At 36.2% G+C, this 13,072-nt stretch overlaps 1 protein-coding gene across 1 annotated transcript in view; it reads right to left on the reverse strand.

Annotated features, from left to right (window-relative positions):
• The window catches only part of LOC101741686 (uncharacterized), a 181,360-nt gene that overhangs the window by 63,530 nt on the left and 104,758 nt on the right, over positions 1-13,072 (reverse strand). Inside the window, exon 5 of the mRNA XM_038018733.2 lies at positions 310-532. Coding sequence (XP_037874661.1) covers positions 310-532 — 223 coding nt within the window. The remainder of the gene's footprint in view (positions 1-309; positions 533-13,072) is intronic.

The raw sequence follows: 13,072 nt of genomic DNA on the forward strand, positions 1-13,072 counted from the left end.
TCAATGTTAATAATGTGGATTTAATATAATGGGAAAGCTCTGTTCGTTTTTGTTTATATACCTACTTATATATCTTGAATTATTTGAGAATTGTTTTTTATATTGAGATACTAGTGATACCCAATTACACTCTAATCTGACTATCGATTATTGTATGAAACTATTTCATGATGTTTGATAATCCTGGTAACAATTATGAAGGAAAATTTCAAAATTGATTCGACCGTTTCGGAATCTATAAGAAACAAACAAACATACATATGTATACAAATCGTATTTTCTATACAATAAATCGTTTAATTTTCATACCTTAGTGAGTTGATCATCTGCCTTTCCAAGAATCACTTCACAGCCCTCACGATGCGCAAATAGCTTCCGCGCTTGTACCTTCATGTGAAAGGTTTTTTCTATAAGTGGAGTCGCCACTATACGCTCCAAAGAAGAAGAAGCGTTGTTGTAACCGATGACATCTGCTTCTATTTCTTGCAATAGCGTCTCCCACGTGTGGAACAAAGAAGACGGACATGTTGCTCTGGCAAAAAATACGATTCAATGTCATTAATGAAATAAACCACTGATTTGCTGTCTTTTTTTTATTATTGCTTAGATGTGATGAGACTTAGGATCTCGTGTTATTTCAGGACCAGCTGGTTAAGATTAGGCCTGGTAACCACCAGAGCTAGAATCGCCTATTACAAATCACGGGATCAGGCTTATTCAATACAAGTAATTTTTATAATAGCTATATAAAATATCTCATAGTTAAGTTAGCAACATTGTTTGTGTCAACATTGTCTGATCAATGCGTAATGCTAAATAATATCATTCTCAGAATTTCACCATTGTTTTAGAAAATGAATTATATGGCGTAAATTATTATGTGAAATATTTAGAACTACTGTAGAGGCTTTAGGGCCTCGTTCCGTTGCTATTATACACTTTATGAATCTTTGTTCTCTTATTTCAGATGTATAATTTATAAATGAAAATTTGGCGATAAAATATCGTTCAAGTTAACAATATGACAACTGGCATCTATTTTGAAAAGGGTCATTAGCCCATGTCGTCTTTCAATCTCGGCAATCGATTACGGGATAAAGCAGTGTAGGGTTGGTGAGTACTCGAAATAGATGACCCGTTTGCGGTATTTTATCTTGAGTTTGTCGCTTCATCATAATTTATTTAACTGAATGTTTTATATTTAAAATTATAAGCCATTAATATAAGAAATTAAATTTATTTTGATAAGTATATATGTAGTAAGTATTTGGATTTTCCGTCTCGAATACATTATATTTCGAACTACTAATCTTATGACAAAGAGATCAACAATGAAAATGCCGCTACGCATTTCGAGACGTGACTTCTAAGTTTCAGTTTTATAGGTAGAACAGCGGATATAGGAAATACGTTGCCTATTGAGGGCTCACAAAACGTCCTACCACCGTTATCACTCTATGTACTTTGCAAGTAAAATACTTAGAAATACATGAGTCGACTATTATCAAAGCCGGCAATCTGACTTTTGGACAATTATTGGTAAATCAGAAAAAGGAATTATTGACTTTGTATTCCATTGGCAGTCACAAAATTTTTGGGAACGACATCTTAGATAAATAACAGGTTAACTATTAACCTTTATTTACTGCAGGTTTTGAACCGTATTCTTTGAAGGAGACGATTATATTCAAATCAATCTGTATTGACATATCAATAAATTTTTTTTGCCCAAATGCGCAGATTGCCACCTTTGATAATAGACGACTCACATGGGGTTAAATTTTCAATGAATTGTGTTGGGCTCCGAACGCATGCCTATTGTTGCTATTAGAAAATGAATGTGTTCAACCTCAAAATATATTTGCACATAAATATCCTATCGGAAAACCAAATAAGCCCATAATATGTTTGAAAATTCTGTATTTAATCGGAAAGCATTGCCGTACATCGATCGATCTGTGTCAAAGTCTTGTAATTAAATCCTTAATGTTATCTTCAGCTATATCACTTGGAATAGGTCTAAAAGGATTTTTCTGGTGTCCTACATTCTATAACGGATATTTATAACGTTAAAAGGTTTTGTCGATAGCAAAAGCAAAATACTCGTACGCAGTATCGTTTACAATATTTTAATTTGACATTTTAATTGATTTGGTAAATTATTTTCTGTGAGACTGCGAGTAAATCACATTGCCTAAAGTATATTCGGTAATTAAATTTTACATTAACTTAGTAGTAACTTAACTAATACATAAGTTTGATGTGTTAATTAAATAAATAGTTAAAAAATTAACTATTAACTAATTAATATTAAATTACACCTTAACATATTTCGAGACTTTTTTTGGAGTTTACTCCTTTAGAATCGATTTACATATATAGGCCCGGGGTATGAAAATTATGGGGACCAAAATCGTACTAGCATGTCACACGAAATGCGTTATGCGCCTGATTGGCTCCTGATTGCGTGATGCGTGCGCGCGCCAATCAAAATCGTACTAGCATGTCACACGAAATGCGTTATGCGCCTGATTGGCTCCTGATTGCGTGATGCGTGCGCGCGCCAATCAGGAGCCAACGCGCGGCCGCGTTATTGCAGGTGACGCCGGGCTGCTGCGCCGGCAGTCCGCCACAAAGCCTCGTACTGATCGCGCGTTTCTCTCATTATTGTATTTTCATATATTTGTTAGTCGTTTGTTTTGTGTCTCGTTAATTTGTTAATAATCTGTAGTGTATCGTGTTGTCGTAATATAGAACTATTTCTCGTATTGTTTCGTTTAATTTTTTATATCCAGTAAACTCCAGTCGTGCGTCGGAGCGGACACACACACTTTTTTTTTGGAGTTTACTCCTTTAGAATCGATTTACATATATAGGCCCGGGGTATGAAAATTATGGGGACCAAAATCGTACTAGCATGTCACACGAAATGCGTTATGCGCCTGATTGGCTCCTGATTGCGTGATGCGTGCGCGCGCCAATCAGGAGCCAACGCGCGGCCGCGTTATCGCAGGTGACGCCGGGCTGCTGCGCCGGCAGTCCGCCACAAAGCCTCGTACTGATCGCGCGTTTCTCTCATTATTGTATTTTCATATATTTGTTAGTCGTTTGTTTTGTGTCTCGTTAATTTGTTAATAATCTGTAGTGTATCGTGTTGTCGTAATATAGAACTATTTCTCGTATTGTTTCGTTTAATTTTTTATATCCAGTAAACTCCAGTCGTGCGTCGGAGCGAACACACACACTTTTTTTTTTTTTAAATAGATTGTTTTTGTGTAAAATAGCTACGTTGTATAATTTAGAACATTATTTAAGATGTATAGTAGTATGACGATTGTTCGTACCTAATTTCACAACCAGTTATTAGAAAATTGCATAAAACGAATTACATAAATCTTTTTCTCACATCATTCTATTAGGTTCATGAGATCGTTATGGTCCAACATAATGTTATAGCCTAATGAAATGGCGTCGTTAAATGTCATTGGAATTTCGATATAAAAGACTTTATTGTATTTCAAATGGGTAATTGACAAGACTAATCGCCGTTTACACGATGCTTGCACAACCATACATACATATACACAAACTGAATGGACTTCATTAACTACAATCAGATGACATTTAAAATCTTTTTCTTTTTAAAAAATTTTATTGCCCATGTAGGCAGATGAACATACGGCCCACCTGATGGTGAGTGGTTACTGTCGCCCATGGATTTCAGCAATGCCAGGGGCATTTAAGTAGGAAAGCGGATACTTTTTTTTCGGTCTGCGGGCCGATCCCCTTGCGAGGCTTCCGCGCCTAGGGGGCGCGTGGTATATGTGGGACTCGACGGTCTGCAGATGTTAAGAGCAGACCGCGGGTCCAAGAATGTTTTAGGGCCCTACCCCACCCAACGACTCCCCTTGCATTTTCTCACTCGACGTCCGATCTCCGCCCGGGGTCAGAATCGGCTCCGGCTCGACGGCGACGGATTTGTGCGGAGAGGGATGAGTTCCCCTCTCTTGTTTCGCCACCTCCTTCTCCAAGGTGGTGGACTCGCAGAAGTCGAGCATGGCTTTCTAGGACTCGTCGCTGCAGAGCATCGTAACTACGACGGTCGGCAGCGATAAGTCCAGTTATATTTGCGAAACAAGGACACGGCACTGCCCCAGCTATGCGGGGCAATGTGCGACCGTGCGCTCGACCGTGTCCTCGTGGCAGTCACAGTGGTGGCACTCCATCGTCGGTTCTCTCCGGGCGAAGTGGTGCAGGTACCGGCCAAATACCCATGACCAGTGAGCGTTTGCGTTAACCGGAAGGTGAGACGCCCTCGCTCGCGTTTCGCCTATTCTGCGAAGACCGGGCGTACCGCCTCGACGGTCCAGAGACTGGTCGACGGGTTTGCTAAGCGGCGAGACCACGCCTCCAGAGGAAATTAGACTCTGGCACTAGACCGGGAAAATACTAGGAAGAAAAAGAAATGTGGATAATTCTTTTTCGTTCATTATAAGTACTATATTTTCATGTTTTAACTTCGGAAATGCCGCTATTGAATGCGAATAATAAATATACCTATAAAAAAATTGAACTAATTAGTTAGAACACAAAATATTATGTTTTTTTTTATTTATATTTGTTGCTGTTACCGTTTATTTAGATTAAAAGACGCAAAAAATAAAATATCACTTGGAGATAGCTTGGATAAAATTCCACAGCATCGTATATTTCACACAGTGGGTAATTATGAGACGGCGAGAGCTCTTAGATCGGTGACAGACGTGCTGGAGTGGGAATCTGATCTGAGCCGTATTCACACCGACCAATCTGTTCAGTATTAGTCAACAGATTTTCATTTAGATCTGCATATTTTCCTGTTTTTCAAATACAATGTGGGAAACCCAGTTTTAAAGACATTTAAAACCTTGTTACTGAAAAATTTTAGAATCATTAAGTAATAAATAAGCCAATCCTCAAAAGCATCTTCTTGTTCATACATAATACATATATCTTATTGTGCAGTGTGCGTTATTTTATGGATGAAACCATATACGTTGTCTAAGACAACTTTATTATTACGAAAAAGCATTACCGACTTATTGTCTTATTTCTTTCCAACCCATTCAAATAGCCATTTGTCTTTGCAAGTGTCCGCCATTCAAATGGAGGTTCTACTTTTTACGACTACCGTTGTTTGACTGACATAAATAGAACCCAATTCACATTCAGCTTTACATCCTTGAACTTAAGATATTTTACACCGACGGCATTATCGTCGAAAATTAGAATTCCTTTGTCAAGTTTTGCTTTAATCTGGTTATTATTATACGCTTCAAACTTCAAAAATAGATGGGTGTTATCAAGAATACGGCGTAGGTAAAGCAGTTTGCGTGTTAAACCTTATTAGCATCGTTATGGAACCATGTCATAGAGTCAAATCACGAGAAAGTCATCCATCAACATTTGGCAGGTCCTTATAATATGAGGACGCTTAGCTTCTTATGTAAAAATGTGACGTCGGCTAAAAATAAACGATCTGTCGATGTTATTTTTACCGCTGTCGATTTTATGATGTTAAGTGTTGTTATTTAATCGAATAATAAACATATTTTCTAATGGAATCTCATTATTATATTCTATTAAGAAGATTTATCTTACTGCGTGATAACTAGCTCACGACCCATTTGCTACTGCTTTTTTTTTTCCTACCTAATCTGATAGCCTTGAGAGGCTATATTAGCGTCGCCTTAACTAGTAGGTGAGCTCACGGGGCTCAAATCTGATGACGTTGCTAACAACGAACCCTAGCAAGAGCCGTGCTTCGCAGAATCTACCACCGGATCGGAAACGCGACTCACTGAGAAGATCCGGCGAGAAACTCAGTGGGCGGTGTCTGAGTGTTAATTTGATGACCGGTGCTTGAGGTACCTAAAAGCACCGTTAGTGGATCGGGAGGATCCGAAATGACGTGGTGCTACTGCAGTTATCGGAGCTTATAGATCGTATCACAGCGTAAATTCCACCGCTCTGAGACATGAGATTGTATTCTTTATTTAATTGTATAGCTGTTGTCGTACTCTTCATCGTACAGAACCGTATAATCGCTTTATAGCAGGAATAGGCAGGGTGGTGGTACCTATCCGTGCGCTGAACTAAGAAACGAAAAATCCGAAGAAACGGGATGGAGCTATTCTAGGCCACCACACAGCTAATCTTTTGTATTGAATTAAGGGCGCGTTAAATTCAACATCAAAATTTATTTATATTCGAATTCCGATTCATTTTGGTAGCATTAGTAATTGGATAATACGTGATTTATGTTCTTACAAGAGGCTTTTTGTTCACACCCAGTTATCTCTTGTTAAATCGAAAAAGGTTTTACACGTTGACAACCGATTCAAAATACAGTTTCATTATCGACAAAAATCGGCAAGTAACTTCAATGTTTGCTTTTTCCAAATACACGTATTTCAGAAATATAATATATAAAATTATAAAATATTTTCGACAAGTATATATAAATACTAAGTATGACTAGAACTATTCTGAGCACTGTCCAAACGTCCGATTATTTTCACTACGCCTGGTCACGTCTACTCAATGATTTATTTTATCTATCTAACAGAAGTCTTATCTTGTTCACAGTATCGTATTGAATGAAGAAAAATTAAAACTTATTAATATCTGTATTTATTATTTGTAGAAGCAAACCTGTACTTTTCAATTTCTGAACATTTGTTAATAAGAAAACCGTTGTGTATGAGTGTTGATTATCTTAAATAGAGGTGAGTTTGTGACTCATACATGTAATATAACCCAAAAGTATAACCCAAAAAAGGTTTTTTTTCAAGGCCCATTGTAACAAGCAGAAATAGTTTAATGGCCGGTCATGTCACTGTCAAAATTCAAATCAGTCGATATACCCGTAGCTGCTACGATGTGGAGTTCAGGTAATATGTTTGTAAGCTTTATATGTATAATAATGGATTCAAGAGCGTGGTATGGACATGTGATGCGTAGAGAGAGGATGCATGTGACTAAGAGATGTATGGAAATGGTAGTGCAAGGTAGAGGGGAAAGAGGTCGTCCAAAGAAGACATGGATGGAGTGTGTGAATGACGATATGAGAGAGAGAGAGGAGTGAGTGTTGAGATGACGGCTGATAGAAGAGAATGGAAGAGAAAAATTAGCTGTACCGACCCCACCTAGTGGGATAAGGTGGAGAAAAAGAAGGAATAATGGATTCAAGAAATATTTACTAATTGAATGAAAGTATTAATTCATAACGTAATAAATATGCATAATCCATTGTGTTCATAAATGTATCATATTGTTTTCGTTTTCGTAATTAGCCGCGGTTTTTAGATACCTCGTATACATCAATAAACGATACGCGAAGCAAGATATACTTCCGGTTTAAAATATGCCTTTATTAATAGATGAAATTTCAACCTCCTGTATCATCAAAGTGGGTGGCACCCATTTCATGAGACAGGGTATCGCTGAGTTGGCCATGAGTGGCATAGAGCTTACTTGTCTACCACGCTAACGAAAATCTCCCACTGAATTTCTCATCGGATCTCCTCAGTGAGACGAAATATCAATCCGGTGGTAGATTCTGCGAGCCGTAGGGCTAGTGTTAGCAAATTCTCTCAGGTTGAGCGCATGAGATCATCTACCCGTCCACGCGTAGCTGGAATAGCCCCTTAGACAACTTGGGTAGGGTAAAAGTATAATATTATGAAAATCAAACATACCTCAATAAAAATCCCACTGTATATGCATCATATTTCAAACCAACAGTTTCCGCGTTACACATTGGGAAATCAATCTAGGATCAGTTAAATTTCGATCAATTTATGAGAGGAAGCTCGCCGCTCAAACATTGAAATTTTTATATTTGATTGATGAATCCTTCAAGGAATATTTTTGCGTCGATTTAACGAAATTGAATTTTTGGAAGAACTTAAGCGGATTCAGTGTTTAACCTTATATAATTAATTAAATCGTAAAATAGATTATTTTGGAGGGAATTCTTTTCTTTTACTACTAGCTCAAATAAATTTAATTGTTTAAGTCATTTTATAAATAAGTCTTAAGTTATTTTAAGTTTGTATCATAAGCACTCTCGTATTGAAAGTTGGTCTCGCCTCGGAAACCTATAGCCTAGTTTGAAAGTTTTTATAAAGTTACGGTGCCAGATGAACCATACCGATTTAACGATGTAAATGCCGATAATCGCGTTTGTTGGGCGAACGGACCACAACTAACACCGTTTTCAAATATGCTTCAAATTGAATTCACATAGAGTATTAGAAATTAAAATCTACCAAAAAAAACTACGCACTGCGAATAAGATTTAAAGTTTCTTGCTTAATCATGCTAATCATGATAATTTTCATAGGTCAATAGTTGTTAGTTTTGGTAAACCGCTATTTTAATGGCAAAAAAACTTGCAATCCGTAATTTTGTATAAGATTACTGTACCATTCTTCTAATACGATTCTGTAAGTCTTACGATTGACGATCGAAGTAGGTAATGTTTCAAGTCTAATAGAAATTTCATTAAAGTCATCGGATGCAATTCAACCGATGCAAAGTTAGCTTGTTTGCACTAGTTAGCTCTCGAAATTTCCGAAATTCGATTTTAATTGTTGTAACTTTATTACGGTGTGTTGGAACTTCCGTCATCTCTATTTCTCTCGCAAAGCAGTCAAACACTCCAGTTTGATGGATGGGATAACTTTTGTACGACACAATCGGGACTTCGTATGATAAGGTGATCCGCGGCATTCACATTGTGATGTCTATGGGCTCCTGTAACCACTAACACCAGATGAGTAGACAGCTAGTTCTTCAAATAGTTTCTTAAATAGAAAATATATATTACCTTCATTATAAAATAGTCGAATCGCTGTTTCCATATTTAGGTCACATGAGTTTCTTTTATAAATATAAAATTCACAGGAAGGATAGTTTTGAATTGATTCCGAGAAATAATTACTTTGCTTAATAGAGTGGAAAGTTTTTGTTAAAGCGGCACATAATCGAAACGAGTTTTTACATTGTCTGAATCTACGTGAAGTCATTAAATACAAGAATCCTGTGCACCTACATAATAAGTTTCTATATTTTGTTACTCAATTATTTCTTTTACTTGCTGATTTTAATAATAATATCAAAGGAATAGAATTAAAAAAAAAAAAAAATTTTTTTTTTTCGGAACACCCACAAGTTTCATATAATTCAGTACCTTCAAATATTTTTCAGGTTATGTTGCGTTAGAGCGTTGTTACGCTTGTCAGACATTGCCTTGAGGTACGAAGTATTAATCGAAATCGACGCTCCAATCGTAATATCAATTATCTTATTTGTCTAACTTACGATACGTAATCCAAATTGTATAATTAGCTTACCTGTACTACGCCAATAAACGTTTGCCGAGAGTGCCTGGATGAAGTTCTATGAAACTAAATCGTTTCCGAAATTTGAGATTGGTACGTAACTTTCGAGCTGACTGATCCAATTAGACGTGTAAGGCCAGGCTTTTAGCGGTAACCGCCTTCTCAGGTAATTGTTAACAAAGTATTCACTGTTCCACGTCTGTTGTAATTCAATTTTATTTTATTAGGACAATGATGAGCGTGATTTTATGTCTATGCTATTTCTCTCATTCACGTAATTCGGATTGACTTTTCTATAATAAATGTAGGCGTTACTTCTTAGTGTATTATGAGCTTACATAGGTAAGCACTGCCATCATTTTTATTTCTACTCGAAGAACTTATTATTATATTATGAATAGTTATGGCTTAATAGACAAGACAGCCATGTTTTAAGAGATGTGAAACAGTTGAAATTTCGATTCGGTGTCTCAAAGGGCCCCGATAATAACTTTTTTTTTTATTGCCCGAACAGGCAGACGAGCATACGGCCCACCTGATGGTTCCGTGGCACCCGATGGACCGTCGCTCATGGACGTCAGCAACGCCAGGGGTAAGAGCCTACCTACCGTTGACTTTATGTCAGACGAACTCATCTATTTATCGACACCAGTAACCAACAAAATCAATTCATGGCATGTGTCGGTTTTTATTTTCCAACTAAATTTTATAGTTGGCTTCAGTGCAGAAAAAAATGTCTCTGGAATTTTTTCTTAATAAAAAGTTAAGACATCAAAATCATAGAAGAATATTTTGTAAACAAATTTAACTGTTTCAAATTTGACACATTTGCGGCCACGGCCACCCATTAGACGTCATTTTTAAAACGTCGCATAAAGAAAATCTTAAAGCTTATGTACCACAAACCTTCGTGGCTTGTGAACTACACCTCTGGTTTGAATTTACAGCTAGAGTCCAGTATCCTTATTGAAGTTATTGAAATCCAACATCAGGGTGTACTTGTCTTGTCATCATAGTATGTTGCTATTGGCAGAGCAGTCGTGGTCATGTGGAATCGTTGTTTATTAAAGCCTTGAAAGAACATCTCTATAGTTCGCGAGCTTAGGCTTGGCGCTCTCGTTAAGTGGGGTTTTGGTAAGGTCTTTCACTTGATCAGTCTAGCGCATGAGGTTTCGTCCACGAGATCTTTTACTATTGACCCTACCCGAACAACAAGTTCCTCGATAGAAACTGCTGGCCGTCGCGATACGTGTCTAAAATATTGAAGAATCCTGGATTGCACCGTTGACCTTTGAGGGATATTAAGTTCTTTTAGGGTCGAATCGTTGGTTGTTGTCTCGTAATTTTCCAATATTCGTAGCAGGAGAGAAAATGATAATTTGATAGATACATGTGCCCTTTAAAAAATAACCACACTCCCGTAAAAATCAATTTAAAAACAAATAATTATTTTGAAGATATAAACAAGACCTTTAGAAAACATTCAACTTTGTAGTCAAAGTATAGGCAGGCATTGTCATTGATAAACTTAAATATTTATTTTGGTTTTGAGATTTTTATAAAAGTAATATAATATAGAAATAGATTCTATGAACATCAAGTAACGATTGTCAAATTGTAATAACTAGAGGTCCCGCAGTAGTCGAAATTCGACTATAATTAATTGGAACTGTAAGTTTCTACACTATTAAGATTGTATTTTATACTTCTATAATCACAAATTTCGCCAAGATTACACTATAAAAAATATTAACAAAGGCAAACAATATTTAATCTATTCTCTATTTGACAACAGACGCCAAGAACAAAAGTTTGACAATAAATAGTATGCATGCGTGTGTGCGTCAAATACATCGTATGTAGTGTGTGTAATGTTTTCTTTATTGATTTAATGTATCTTTTATGCATTATTTAAAAAAAATATTAGCATTGTGCACTTCTTCTCTATATTCTCTATAAGTGTGGAAAATTTCATACTCCTCCGTCCGCGCAATTTTCGTAAAAAGGGATACAAAGTTTTTGCTTCACGTATTAATATATAGATTATCATCAGTTAGGCCCAATTATTTTTTTGTCATCACACTGTCTTTAATCGCTAGCAATCAAAAGTCTAACGTCCTTGTAGACAAATATATACGTAATCAAGTATTGATACGTCACATTCTTTCTTACAAAATCGCTTCTGTTTTAGATATAGATGAGCAATTGAAAGGATAAAGAAGCTCGTGGTTCTTTAAGAGCGTGAGATTGCGTCTGTCCCATTTCCGTGGAACGAACCGGCCCCGGGCGAAACGGCAAAGTACTCCTGAATACTCAAGCTCTGTGATTTACTGTCTATTTCATCATTTAATATTTCTGTAGTGTTGTGCACTATATTCATGTGAATTTGTTTTGTTTTTATTCAAGATGGTGCGATAAAAATGTGCGTTACCATCAAAGTCAAAGACACTCGCCTGATTTCCCTGGCATACCCCCTATGTTACCAGCATAGGTAGGGAAAAAACAAGTCGAGACGTCCAATGCGCAGTAATTGTTGAATGTTCCGCATTATTTAAAGGTATACATTCCAGTACTCAGACTGGGAAAATACTTAATTTATCCAGTGCAGTGAATAGTGTGAAAGAACGCTAAAGTAATTATTTTATGCTTTAGTCTTCTATTTATTTTCATTTGAACAAGCTGAAGATACGCAAAGATGACTGGTTACTTAATTTTAAACGTCTTAACTCTATTGAGTTGTATGGAAATATTCTCTCTTACTATACCTTAAAATTATTCCGATATAATATATTCAGAAACAACGATATTTTAATCATTTCAAATAACTTAATTAGTGTCAATAATGAGTTAATAGACAACACGGATCGACGTTAACTAATAATTTCAATTCACAACTGAAAATCATAATGATACCGGTCTTTCAAAAATCATGAGAAAACAAAACAGATTTATTGACTTAGGTGGACAGATACCGAGCCTATTTAGTTTTAAGCTTTAGTTAGGTAGCCCAATGATAAAACGACATAAAATAATACTAAAGATTAAACTTATACTTGAGGTGAAAATGTGACACAACTGAATTATTCTACATACTTATATTAAAATGAAAAAACCGAACAATTCGAAATCCAAACATAAAATATTTTTTGTGGAGCGAATAATATAGTCCGATCTAACATTGAGTGAAACTGTCTGAAGCAAAACTACCTAAATCCAAATATTCAATACCTCATTGTGTAGTCTAGCTTGACTGTTACAACGATCGATTGTTATTAAAAACGTTGTGACGCTGGTCGTTCAACTCGGCTGTCCTAGCTTATTGTAAAGCTTTTATCACTAAAATACACAGACCACTACGAACACTTTCCGCGTGTCATCGATCTATAACTGTTCGTGCTATTATACTTTGTTACAAGGTGTATGGTATTTCAAATTTCAAAATTCAATGGGGGAGAATACTCGCTGAATAAATGTTCGCTCGTGTTCCTTTGCGGTGTTGCGTTATCTATTTACATATTAATTAAAAATATAGTCGTTATAACTCCTTGTGTATTTCGCTTTTTTTCTACTAGAATTTCTAAATTGGAATTGGATTAAAAGCCCAAAATGCTTAATAATTTTGTTTCTATATCTATAAACGTAGGGTAGTTGTAAAATTTGCGTGTTGTAAAACTGTGTTACCAGAA

The sequence above is a fragment of the Bombyx mori genome, chromosome 22, assembly GCF_030269925.1.
Source record: "Bombyx mori chromosome 22, ASM3026992v2".
NCBI classification, from domain to species: domain Eukaryota; kingdom Metazoa; phylum Arthropoda; class Insecta; order Lepidoptera; family Bombycidae; genus Bombyx; species Bombyx mori.